Source organism: Homarus americanus, unplaced genomic scaffold (assembly GCF_018991925.1).
Source record: "Homarus americanus isolate GMGI-L3 unplaced genomic scaffold, GMGI_Hamer_2.0 scaffold2539, whole genome shotgun sequence".
Lineage (NCBI taxonomy): Eukaryota > Metazoa > Arthropoda > Malacostraca > Decapoda > Nephropidae > Homarus > Homarus americanus.
In genome coordinates this window covers 5350086-5363271 of record NW_024725489.1, presented here as the reverse complement: position 1 = coordinate 5363271, position 13186 = coordinate 5350086, and the positions used below count along the sequence as shown (strand labels likewise).

At 37.5% G+C, this 13186-nt stretch overlaps 1 protein-coding gene across 3 annotated transcripts; it reads right to left on the bottom strand.

The window, feature by feature from the left end:
- Nucleotides 1-761: 761 nt before the first annotated feature.
- LOC121865042 (zinc finger protein 708-like) lies at nucleotides 762-12898 on the bottom strand. 3 transcript variants are annotated; one of them, XM_042364367.1, is made up of 3 exons: nucleotides 12583-12898; nucleotides 2443-3344; nucleotides 762-2364 (listed from the first exon to the last, which is right to left on the bottom strand). In XM_042364367.1, the coding sequence occupies exons 2-3, from the start codon at nucleotides 2670-2672 to the stop codon at nucleotides 1398-1400; spliced, it is 1197 nt and encodes a 398-aa protein (XP_042220301.1). In that variant the 5' UTR covers nucleotides 2673-3344; nucleotides 12583-12898; the 3' UTR covers nucleotides 762-1397. The 3 variants fall into 3 exon arrangements, with proteins under 3 accessions (XP_042220301.1, XP_042220299.1, XP_042220300.1); XM_042364365.1 differs by having other exon boundaries at nucleotides 762-3344; nucleotides 12583-12892; XM_042364366.1 differs by lacking the exon at nucleotides 12583-12898 and adding an exon at nucleotides 8432-8850 and having other exon boundaries at nucleotides 762-3344.
- Nucleotides 12899-13186: the final 288 nt, after the last annotated feature.

Sequence of the window (13186 nt, the reverse complement as noted above, 5' to 3'; positions counted from 1 at the left end):
GTTAGTGGTGAAGGTGGAGGTGTTAGTGGTGGAGGTGGTAGTGTTAGTGGTGAAGGTGGTGGAGGAGGTGGTAGTGTTAGTGGAGGTGGCGGTGTTGGAGGTGGTGGTGGATTAATTTCTGCAAGAAATACCAGCATTGGACATGAGACGACTGAAAGAAGGTGATGTTTAGTGATAAAAGCACCTTTAGGCTGGTGAGGGGTGCCTTGAAGATCATGCGTTGGCCCAAGAATGTAGCGCGGTACTCTCTAAAGTACACCGTCAAGACAGTGATGCATCCAGATAGTGTGGGGTGCTTTTAGTGGTTGCGAGGGCAGGGAAGGTCTGTACTTCCTTCCCAAGAATGTCACGATGAAGGGAACTAATTATATCGAGGTATTAAGGGACCATATGCTACCGTTTTGGCCAATCCATCAATGTCATCTTTTCATGCATGATGGTGCTCCTGCCCACAAGTCAAAAACAGTCACAAAGTTCCTCAGTGACAATGAAATTGATGTGTTAGAGTGGCCTGGTAACTCCCCCGACTTAAACCCGATCGAAAACACTTGGAATGTGATGAAAAACAAGATTCAAGAGGCCAGACCCAGCAACATCAAGGACCTGCAGGAGCTGAAAAAGTTGTGGGTCAACATGGACATCATCTACTTTGCCAACCTCGCCCAATCAATGCCAAAACGACTGCAGATGGTATTGAAAACGAAAGGTAACATGACCAAATACTAAATGTAAGGTAAATACTGTAATAAACGTCACGTAAGTCATGTTTTTAATTTTTATTCTCCTCCAAATCTCAAGGTGAACACAATGTCAACATTTCTTTTGCGGCGACTGTATATATAAAAAAAAAATATATACACAGTTGTCTTGGTTTAGGATTCCTACTTATCATTACTCATAAATCTTTCTCAGTCAGAATTCTGTATAATAACGTTGTTCATCTGATATCTGGTTTCTATTTACATCTCCTAGGCTAAGTACTTTACATTTTTCCCCATTAAATTTCATCTGCCATTTCTCAGACCATGCAAAAAATTTGCATAGATCTTCCTGTAATTTTGCAGTCCTTGTCAGATTTAATTATTTACCTTATTTTAGTGTTGTCAGCAAATTTACTTAATGTTGCTGTCTATGCCCATAACTATGTAGTTTATGTACCATATGTAATAAATGGTAATGGTCCAAGTACTGAGCCTTGGGGTATGCCACTAGTGATGTTACCCCAATCAAATTTAGTGCAGTTAATGCTGACTCGCTGTTTCCTGTCCTGTAACCACGCTCCAATCCAATTTAGAATATCACCTCCAATTCCATGAGCCTCCACTTTAAATATTAGTCTTTCATGGGGGACTCTGTTGAAGACTTTGTTAAAGTTAAGGTAAACCACACAGTAATTCCTAATCAGTGCATGTAACCAAATGTTTCTTGAGATCACCTTTTCTGGAAAAACTTTTACCACACTCTTCACACATAAAAGGTTTCTCACCAGTGTGTACAACTAAATGCCTCTTCAGAATGTCCTTCGCATAAAAACTTTTACCACACTCTTCACACCTAAAATTTTTCTCACCATTGTGTACAAGCATGTGTACCTTCAGCCTATACTTTACGTAATAACTTTTACCACACTCTTCACACTTAAAAATTTTCTCACCATTGTGTATAAGCAAATGTTTTTTCAGAACTTCATTTCTGGAAAAACTTTTACCACACTCTTCACACTTAAAAGGTTTCTCATCAGTGTGTACAACTAAATGCCTCTTCAGACTCTTCTTTGTGTAGAAACTTTTCCCACACTTTTCACACTTAACACTTTTCTCACCAGTGTGTGCAAGCATGTGTTCCTCCAGTTCACGCTTTCTGTAGTAACTTTTCCCACACTCTTCACACTCCAAAGTTTTCAAAGGTTTCTCAGCAGTGTGCAATAACATATGATTCTTTAGGTGATCCTTTCTGTAAAACGTTTTACCACACTCTTCACACTTAAAAGGTTTCTCAGCAGTGTGCACTAACATATGTCTCAGAAGATGATCCTTTCTGTAAAACGTTTTACCACACTCTTCACACTTAAAAGTTTTCTTACCAGTGTGTACAAACATATGTTCCTTCAACTCACACTTTCTGTAATAACTTTTCCCACACTCTTCACACTTATATTTTTTCTCTGCAGTGAGCATATCCAAATGCTGGTTTACATGATTGTACTGTGAATAAATCCTTTTACTACACTCCAAATTGTTCTCACTGTGTACCATATGTTCCTTCAGCTGATTCTCTCTGTTATAACATTTACCAATTCCTTGGCATTTAACATTTTCCTGAGCAACAGTCACATGTTGTCTCTCATCAGAGTTACTGTTAAAACTTGCATCAAATGCTTCACACTTGATATCTTTCCCATCAACAGTCACATGTTGTGTCTCATCAGAGTTACTGTTATAACTTACATCAAATGCTTCACACTTGATATCTTTCTCAGCAAGCAGAGCCACATGTTGTGTTGTTTCACAGTTACTGTCAAAGCTTTCATCAACTTCTTCATATTTAATATCTATCACATCAGCGTGTTCAGTCATATAGGTATGCGTTTGTAAAGCATCATTACCACAATATACACACAGACACTTTCCCTCGTCATCATGTCTGGCCATTTGACCAACAAAATCAGCCATCTTTTACAAACTGTAATTTACAAAAGTTTGTACAAAATAATATTTCATCAATGGACAGACCTTTCAGACATATACTCAAAGTATAAAAACAATATAAATCCCAGTCGTCACAGGTAAATGGTTCCTATTCATAAGTCACCACATGTAGGTGGTTATGGAGGTTACTCTTGCACAAGGAAACCTTAACCAAAAGTTAACTTTATCTCAACAGTACACAAGCAGTGGAGACAAACACTTGCCACATTTATGTACTGTACTGTATTGGAACTTTCTCACCAGTGATCACAAGCATTAGTCACAAGGTCTTGTTTAAGGTAAAACATTACAATAATCATCATGTTGTATTTAAACAACATTTAACAGTGCAATATTTTCAGGAGAAAGATTCACTTGTGTGAACCTTCTTTTCATCCTCAGTTTCCTAGGATCACTAACTTGACTTTCATATTTGTAACTTATGATTTACACAGTTGATAATTTACATTAATCATGCTTACAAACTTCTCCTGAAGATACAGTATTCACTAATCCTCACACTGACTTATTGTACAGTTTTAAGGGACTGTTCTTGACCTGTTCTGCCTCCTGTTTTGTAGGTTGTGGTGAGAGATGTCTGTGTGGGACGGCCTTCTGATGTCCCTTTGTTACATCCACCCTCTCCCACCTTTATGTCTGAAATATAATAGTTTTGGTATAATTTGTATTCCTTGCACAAGCTGTACCTTACTCAGTATATACACCTACCTTAATTTAATAATAATAATAATAATAATAATAATAATAATAATAATAATAACAATAATAATAATAATAATAAACGGTTTATTAATAGAGTTGCAGCCGGTGGCTGAAAATATACAGACTTGCATTTGATTTAGACATAATGATGTAATATGCATTGAATATATTTATAGGGCTGTACAATACATAAATCAAGAGTTGTTTATTATTTTAACAATAGATGGGATGGCGCTATTCTTATATCTATCGGTGCGGGCTCGTATGGGCTGAATTTTGTTGTAGTGGCGGACTGCGCGAGGTGGGTCGGTGGGGGGCTGCCGGTGGCAGGAGGTGGCGATGACGAGGGTGGTGCATTAGTTGGCTGCCAAACCTTTCCAGTGCTCGGTGGTGGAGGTCACTGAGGAATAGCATTTCCAGAGTGGAGAGAGTGTTGGTGTAACCAGAGTATTCTGCGCCGAGCATGATTCTGCAGGCCTTTTTCTGTACCTTCTCTAGCTGACGTTGTTGGGTGGAGTTGAGAGAAGACGACCAGGCTGGTGACGCATACGTTAGTTTGAGGAGAATAAAGGAGTTGTAGATGGTCATCAGCTCTGGCGTGGGTGTCCCAAGTGACCTAAGTCGTCGTGTATCAGGCGTTGATAAACAATATCATAACAGATTTCTTTCATTGCTGTAAGAGTGAGTGACTGTCGAGTGTGATACATGATACTGCACTGTTTATTGACTTTACTGGGAATGGCTTGTATGTGGTTTCTCCAGTTAAGTTTCTCAACAACAATAACTCCGAGAAATGTAGTATTTTGTTCGCGTTTGAGGACTGTATTACCAAGGTACAGGGGGTCCAGGTCTGAGGAAAAGTTTTTCCTTCTGTGGAAGATCGTGTAGTGGGTTTTTTCGAGGTCTAAGGTCAGTTTATAACATATTACCCAGGTCTTGACTTTAGACACTTCAGTGTTCATAGTTCTCATCAAGGAATGGAGGTCTGAGTTGCTAGCATAGAGATTACTATCGTCTGCAAATAAGTTGTATTTATGAGTGTGCTGGAGTTGACTACATATATCGTTTATGTACAACAAAAACAGTACGGACCGAGAATGGAGCCTTGGGAGATGCCATACAAGATTGGCGAGGAGTCAGATTGGTGACTATTATAGCAGGCATACTGCTTCCTGTTGGACAGATATGATGTAAACCAATTGTGGGACAGGCCCCTAACGCCGTATGTTCAAGCTTTAAAAGGAGGATGGTATGGTCGACAGTATCAAAGGCTTTAGAGAAATCCAAGAAAATACCGACTGTGAATTGACTGTCATCAAAGGAGTTAAGATGTTATTAGTAAAGGATAGCAGAGCACTCTCAGTTGACCTTCTAGCTCTAAATCCAAACTGGGAGTCCGTAAAGATGTTATTGGCATTGCAGAAGGAATTTAGTCTACTACATGCTAGCTTCTCCAGTATCCTACTCAAGGCTGGGAGGACTGATACCGGGCAGTAATTCTTGAAAAGAACTTTGTCCCCAGATTTTTTATATGCTGGGTGAACTTTAGCAATTTTCAGTTTATCCAGAAAAAACACCACTAGTGAAGGAGGAATTACAAATGTGTAGGAGAACAGGAAGTAATAAGTGGGCTACTTTCTTAATGATGCTCATTGGCATATTGTCTTCGCCTGCTGCTGCATACTGTATTTGGACAATTTTATGATGACCAATAATAATTCATCTGCTGTGACAAGATAAGAACAGTTCATTTTGCTGAGTTTTACAGGTAGGCTCTAAATTTCTCATGGTGATCAGAGATGCTCTCTACAAGATTTTTGCCAACATTAATAAAATATTAATTGAAGTGGTTGGCAATGAGGGAGGGTTCCGTTACAACCAAAACATTTATCATAAAAGCTGTGGGGGCCGAAGGCTGAGTGTTCCTGTTCTGAATAGAATTTATGATATTCCAGGTTTTCTTATTGTCACCTGATGCTGACTGGAGCTTATTTGTACAGTGGTCCCTCGGTTAACGAACACAATTCGTTCCACAGAGTCGTTCGTTAACCGAATCCATTATTTCAATGGGATATTGGGTAAATGAATCCAGCTCACAGAAAAGTACATACAAAGTATAAACAAAATGCAGTAAAGTACACTTACTTTGAGGTGTGTATGTAGAATGTTGCTGGTTGATGATGATGGGAACTAGAAGTGAGGGGTGGAGGAGGAGAAGGGAGAAGAGAAGGAAGTGGGGATGGAGGAGAAATCGCCTTTCTTTAGACCCATGCTTGAGGCAGTAATTTCACCAATAAAATTTTAAATTCACTAGCTGTAATTACAGATCATTTTATTTAAATCAACACTGCACTGTACTATATATTATCAACATGTTAACTAAATTTCAGAATGAACAATATGTAATTTGAATGTAAAAACGTAAAAATACTCTGTATTCAAGAGAGCGACAAACACGATGTTTCCACCACCGTAAACAAAATTAAACTGACACTTTGGTGGGTGAGTAAAGCGGCTGATGGGCGCACAAAATATTAGTTCCCTGTACTACACATATTATCAATATGTTAACTAAATATTAAAATGAATAATAATTTATTATAAAAAAAATGCAAAAATATTAAAGAGCACAACCTTTTTGATATTTACTCCACTGGAAACGAATGTAAACATAGAACCGATTAATGTATTGGCGGACTGGCCAATCAGCTGATGCTTACAACAAAACGTGTTTGTCGTAAGTTTTGTTCGTTAACTGAATTGAAGATCCTTAAGGGAGCTAATTCGTTAACAGAAATTTCATTAATCGAACCATTTGATAACTGAGGGACCACTGTATAATAGCTACATCTGGCATTTCTAACTGCTCGAGTTACTCTATTTCTGTTACTTTGATAAACATCACCGAAAGTTATGGGTCTTTTTTGCAAATTTCCTTTGGAGTTTGTGGGTTTTTTTATCATTGTCTTGAATTTGCTTGTGATATAGGGTTTGGAAATGGATACAGTTTTCACTGACTTAGTCTAGAAGGGGAAGCATTTATCAAAGCAGACATTGAAGATGCATGAAACGTTGCAGCTGTTCACGTTAGGGGTGTCAGAGGCATACGGTAGGCAAGATCCCACTAAGCATTCATTAAGTGGTTTTCAAAAAGGGGCATATTGTCGGTGCAGTAGTCTCTGTATTGTATTGAGACAACTTGACCTTTCAAGTCCTGTGGCAGTTTTATACATGGCAAAAACTGGGAAGTGATCTGAGATAATGTTATAAATAATTCCACTTCCTAGATTAGGAGTGTTGTAAGTCCAGATATGATCTATCACAGTGGCAGAGGTGGCATTTACTCTAGTGCAGTGGTTCTCAACCTTGTTTGCCCCATGCACCCCTTTCACCATATGCCAGAATGTCATTCCCCCCTCCTCTCCAAGATTGTCTGCCTCAAAAAGTGCATTCCAAATAATATGCATATAATACTGAAAATCCTTTATTTTTTCCATATTAGTACATATACATTTACAATTTTACATGGATTATTTTTATAGTGGAGTTTTACAAATTAAATGCCAATTGAAAATGTTGATGAATTTATAAAACTTGAATAAAAGTAAAATAGTTTTTTTTTTTTTATAATGAATTACTTAACAGACCAAACTGAAGCATAATGCAATAAACAAAAAGTTCAATAGAATACCAGGATATTGTAAATTTGTAATTAATTTTATTCAGATGAAGATTACAGTCAATGAGAAACCTGTGATTGTTTTTTCTTCGCCACTTCTGGGATACGCGGAGAAGTGCTTGAAAGGGCACAACGCAGGTCATTTTCTACCTCTAATCTACTACGTTGCTTTGTTTTAATTTGCAACAGAGTTGAAAAGCCCGACTCACAAAGATATGTCGACACAAACGGAAGCAATGCACGGATAGCTCTTTCTGCCACTTTTGGGTAGGAATCGCACATCAAGGGCCAAAATTCTGTGATTGATTTCTCATCGAACATATCTCTTGCTCCCGAATCAGTTTCCCCCCCCCCTGAAAACCTGAATTCCCCCCTGGTTGAGAACCCCTGCTAGTGGGTTTGGTTATAGTGTTGAAGAAGAGTTTAGAATGACAGGTAGCAAGAAGGTCTAATACTACGGTGTCGGTTTCTGATTTTAATTTGTCAAGGTTGAAATCTCCTGTAATGTAGAAAAGTTTCCTCTCTGAAATTATGAAAAGAAATAAGCTCCAAAAATTTATCAAGGAAGTTCCTTACATTAGTGCGAGGTCTTCTGTGGATTACTCCTACTAGGATATTTCGTGTCGTTACGTAATTCAGTGAAAACACTCCATAAATTCCCCCTGAACCTTTAAATCATCTCTTACAGAGGTGTGTTATACTTGATATCAACATATAGTGACACACCACCACTGTATTGTGATGTGTTGATGCAGTGTCTATTATAATTAGGAATATTATACAAATGTTCAAAATTTGGTTAACGAACGACTCTGTGGAACAAATTGTGTTCGTTAACCGAGGGACCACTGTACAACAATAAAATCATGGTGTAGATATAAGTTGGTGCAACTGATCATGAATCATGTAACCTTAATATACGGACAAGTAACCAAACTTTTCCATAACTCATCAATGGAGACAACTTTAGTTTTTATATTACATCTTAACTTCTAAATTTTGGTCAGGGTCTACATTAAAGCATAGTCTTGACTGTGCAGATGCCATATAATTTCTTTTGAGAAATGGTGACTGCATACATAGTGGCTTCTATTTAGCTTTTCAAATGTTTTCCCCTTCAAAGGTATGCCTTTTTCTTCTAGTATCATCTGCCATCTCTACATCTAAAGAAATTTATCCAGAATTACTTAGTTACTAAAATTATAATAAGAATAATACCAGCCCCTATCATCTTCCATGGAAATTGTTTAGCTTTCAATATATTATACATTGATAATAAATAGGACTAATAAAATCTTACTCTTCGTCTATTTTTTAAATATATTTACACTGCGGTACTTACTTTTCTTCATCTTTGGGGAATCGATGAAATACGAAACCGGGATGTGTATCCTTTCTCCGTTTGCAGATTATGCACGGGTGTCCTTTACTTGTCATGTTGATAAGACTACCCATTTGTAGATTGTGCTCGTGAGCAGATTCCGATTGTCATATTTAATGTGTAAACTACCATATAACGTGCTCCACACAGTGACATCTACTGTATACAACTATACACCGCACTACAAAATTTGTGCATTCCTCGTGTGTTAACCATTACATGCGAATGCCTGAGCTTTCCCGTCTTCTCATAGTCTTTGATATTGCCTATGCGTGATGCGCCGATAACATCCCCTCACAGACAAAGACCGAAAACTACGCAAAATCAATTAAATTCAATTGTGTCACTATTATCCATTTCCATCATGTACTGTATATATGGGGTTCAAAATGCTCAGAATATCGAGATCTAAATGTTTCAGTAGTTTATAACTTTCAGGGGTGCTATGTCCTAAAGTAAAATACAGTAATACCGTTTTTTTTTTTCCACTTGGCAATGATTTTTGTCAGCAAACGCCCCACCAAAACCTCCTTGTTCTCAACAGGATCCCCTATCTTGTTGGGGGTAGAAAGGGGCGATAACTAAAAAAAAAACACACAAAAAACAGGCAATTTCCAATGGAAATCAAGATCAAAACCAATCAAAACACAAAAATAAACTAGATAAACATAGTTTTAACAGAATTGTGTGAACTACTATAAATTTGTTAATTTTTTGTTATCCACCCGTCGGATACACCCTATTTCGTCACCGACCCGGTTCGTCACCAAAACCCCATTTCGTTACCAATATCAAATTCGTTTCGTCACCACTAACAGTCGCTGGTATTAGTGACAAATTGTAAGTTATTATTTTACATGAATAGAAATTACACATGTATATAGATGACTCGAGAAGTATTATTGTTATTATTATACACAGAATATTAATTATTTAATAAAGCAAACAATTAAAACATTGGTAAAAAAAATACAGAAAAAATGAAGATTTATTGTGTTATTACTACAGTATACAGTCAACCCTCACTTTACGCGGTCCCACATTCCGCGTTTCCACGTTTACGCGGTGCCCTGCCGGAACCCAGGATGCTCACATTCCGCGGTGCGTGTACCCCTTTACGCGGAGAGCGGCTGGCAAGCCGGGCCATTTTTGGATCCAAACCTCCCGCCATCCGCCATGTTGTGTAAGCGGCGCAAACATGGTGCGCACAAGGTCGCCCAGTCATCAAAACATTACCAGTTCTTCACCCGCCACCCACCACAGCCAGCCCAAGTCAGTGATAGTGATAATTATGGTGAGGATATGGACTTATATGGACTTTGGGGGGTTTGACAAAGAGGCCCTGCAAGCCTCTGTGGTGGATAGTGATACAATTGATACAAGTGAGGGCCAATAATCTGCCCTCTGCCTCGGAACCAACCGCCCATCCCCGTGTGCCCAGCCATCTTTTCTACTAATGTAAGTGTTAAAAAACCTAATATTATTGATATTTCTCTTAATTATTAATTGTGTGTGCATACTATCATAAAGTTAAGATAATATTTTTACTATAACATAGTTGTGTGTCGTCAAAAAGTGGAGTTTGGGGGTCGGCCCGGTCTCTATTTCAATTAATCCCATATGTTATGTTATTCACTTTACGCGTTTCTCACTTTCCGCGGTACCCTGTGGGTTACATTAACCGCGTAAAGTGAGGGTTGACTGTACATGAATATTAGTTGTTTAATAAAGAAAACTATTCAACATTGGTAAATAAACAAAATGCAGAACAAATGAAGGTGATTTGGCACCAGCGCATAAATCACCGAGCAGTGAAATGATTGCAGGCGCATTACCAATGTTTTTATATTTTTATTTTCGTCTTTAATAAATTGTCAGTGTTTTTAATTATTTTCTGTCCCAAACAACAGTTATTTCTGTGTATATATTACTTTTATCTTCTTCAACTCTGATCGGCTCGTTAGCCGCTTGGGCTATCAGTTACGTCTCTGTTACGCACTGTTGGCAAGTGCTGGGCATGCACTGTCTCCTGAATGTAACTGAACCTGCTCCAGTGCTTATCCAGTCTGAACACAAGTTAAAATCGTGCACAAGAGAAGCAAATCATGACAAACAAGTCCATCTCTGGAAACTGTGGGATGAATATGAAGAAAATATATCACCACTTCTAATTTCCTTAAAAAAAAAAAGTCATTGTCTTCTGCCCAGCCTGCATGAGTAAATTTTAGTCTTTCACATATTGTTTTAGTTAGATGATTGCAGGCGTATTAAATTTTGTTGTTGTTGTTTCGTTTTAGTCTTTAATAAATTGTTTAAGCGAGATGCTTGCATGGGAAATGTTTTAATTTTCTCATTTTCGTCTTTAATAAATTGTCTTAGTGAGATTCTTGCATGATCCAATGTATTGTTATGCCGAGGCATAATTTTGTAATAAAGTTTTGTAAACTAGGTGTTTTGATTAAACATTGATAAATATTTTCATAAACCACGGAGCAGTGAGATGATTGCAGGCATATTAACAATGTTTTTATTTTTGTCTTTAATAAATTATCTTAGTGTTTTTTACTATTTTCTTTCCCAAGCAACAGTTATTTTCGTGTATATATTGATGAGAATGAACGCAGTGCCAAAATTGGTATAGCAGTGGTCACGAAACGGGTTAAAATAGTGGTGACGATATGGGCAGACCCCCACCCAACACCCTTTTTTCACATGAAAAATATGTTTTTTCACTAGTTTCCTTGCTGTTTTAGATGATTCTGACATTTATCTTTAAGGCAAATTACTTTTTTCTTTTTTTTTTGGTTTGGTTAGGTTAGGTTTTCTTGCTTTTTTAGATGCTTCTGGCATTTATAGTTAACTAAAATAGCAAGAAAACCTAACCCAACTTAAAAAAACCAGTTATTTGCCGGTATTTTTGCATTTACACACCGCACATTCCTACCACTATTCTATTATCATATTCTAATAAGACATCTAATTATAAGATAATTTTCATCTATTACATTACCGGTGAAAATGTATAATAACGGAGATACCCTATCAAAAATGTTCTCTATTTTCTTCCATTAATCTTCCGCCATCAACGCCTGCCTCACCTACAACACTGCGTGTCTCCTGCATTTCCTTCATAAATCATCACGCGCATACATTCCCATAAACGTCATGCGGCCAATCAAAAGCGATTTTGTTTTTGCAACCAATTAAAATGATTTGGGGTTCAATTCGCAGTATATTTGGCCAAATCAAATTCGAGTTTTATTTTGGGTCTCTCATATTTCGAAAATCAAGTTCAGTTCCAACCATGGAAGTCTGCGATGGGTGTCACTTAAATTATATGGAGCTGATTGCGAGTTTTTTGGAAAAAAAAAACGAAGAAACTATAGCATTTTTTAAATCGCATGGTGTTCTTCCAACCTCAGTAAAGTGTACTAAGTGTAAGACTGAATGTAAATATTGCAAAGACCAACATATGTGGCGTTGTGTAAGAATCTCAGAATTCAACAACGAACAAGAACCAGGCCAATAAGGTAAGAAATAGGCGATTCCATCATATGGTGAGAGTCAGTTAGGTTAGGTTTTGTTTTTGTTTTTCATGTGTTTTTGGTGTATTTTGCCATGATTTTTTTATTTTTTTGGAAAACGTCCAACGAAAAAAATTCGAAAAAAAACGGCAATTTCCGCCAGAAATGAAGGTCATATTCGGTCTAAACACACAAAAATACACTAGAAAAATATATTTTTTACTTTCTAACAGAGTGCGGTGTGACAGTGCAAATTTACCTATTTGCCCCTAAGGTGAATGTCAGAATCATCTAAAACAGCACGAAAATTAGCGAAAAAATATTTTTTTCGTGTGAAAAAAGGTGATGGGTGGATAACAAAAAATTACCATAAATTTACCCAATAATGTGCAGTGTAAGTCTACAATGTAGTGTAAATATACAATAACGTAGTGTAAGTATAATGTACATAAAACGCAGTGTATAGAGAGTGTACGTATACTATACAAACAATACACAGATAGTGTAGCAGCACATATTGTGAAGGTACACAAGAAGGGCGAGGTTTACCTAATCTCTCTCAATAAACAAAGTAATGAGTAAACCCACCTGATGTAGTCAGTGAGGAAGAGCATGTTAAGTAAAGTCATTACTTGTTGTTTGTTAGCACTGCTAGTTGCTGCACCAAACGCCATCGGAATGAGAATTATAAACTCTTTAGGACAACCTGCCAGGGAGTGTTGTGACGGCACCGAGTGAGAGCTCATTTAAGAGCCGTCCGAGCCGCCAGACTTTACTAACACTTAGTGAAGCAGATTCTGATTGGGCTAGGCCAAAGACTATATACGAAAGATAGGAAAGCGGACCGATAAGAATTGTTGCGCTAATTTGGTCCTAAAACGTACTGAGCCAAAACGATAGATAGAGCTGGCGTACAACTGGTGTCGTCTGCAGCAAGAGGACACCAGTGCATGTTATGCCGCAGAACCAAGAAAGATCATCCCCAATTTGTATACTATTCATTCCCAAAGGATAAAGAAAGGTATATGCACAGTTTTGAAATACATACATATGATAGGACAGGTTTATTTATCATATCCACAAACAACGTGAAAACTCCCTGCAGGCAAAGTAGAATCTGATTTTGAAATATTATTTACAGGTATTTGCAATGGGTACAACAAGTACTGGAGCTTGAGAAACTTAAAGGAAA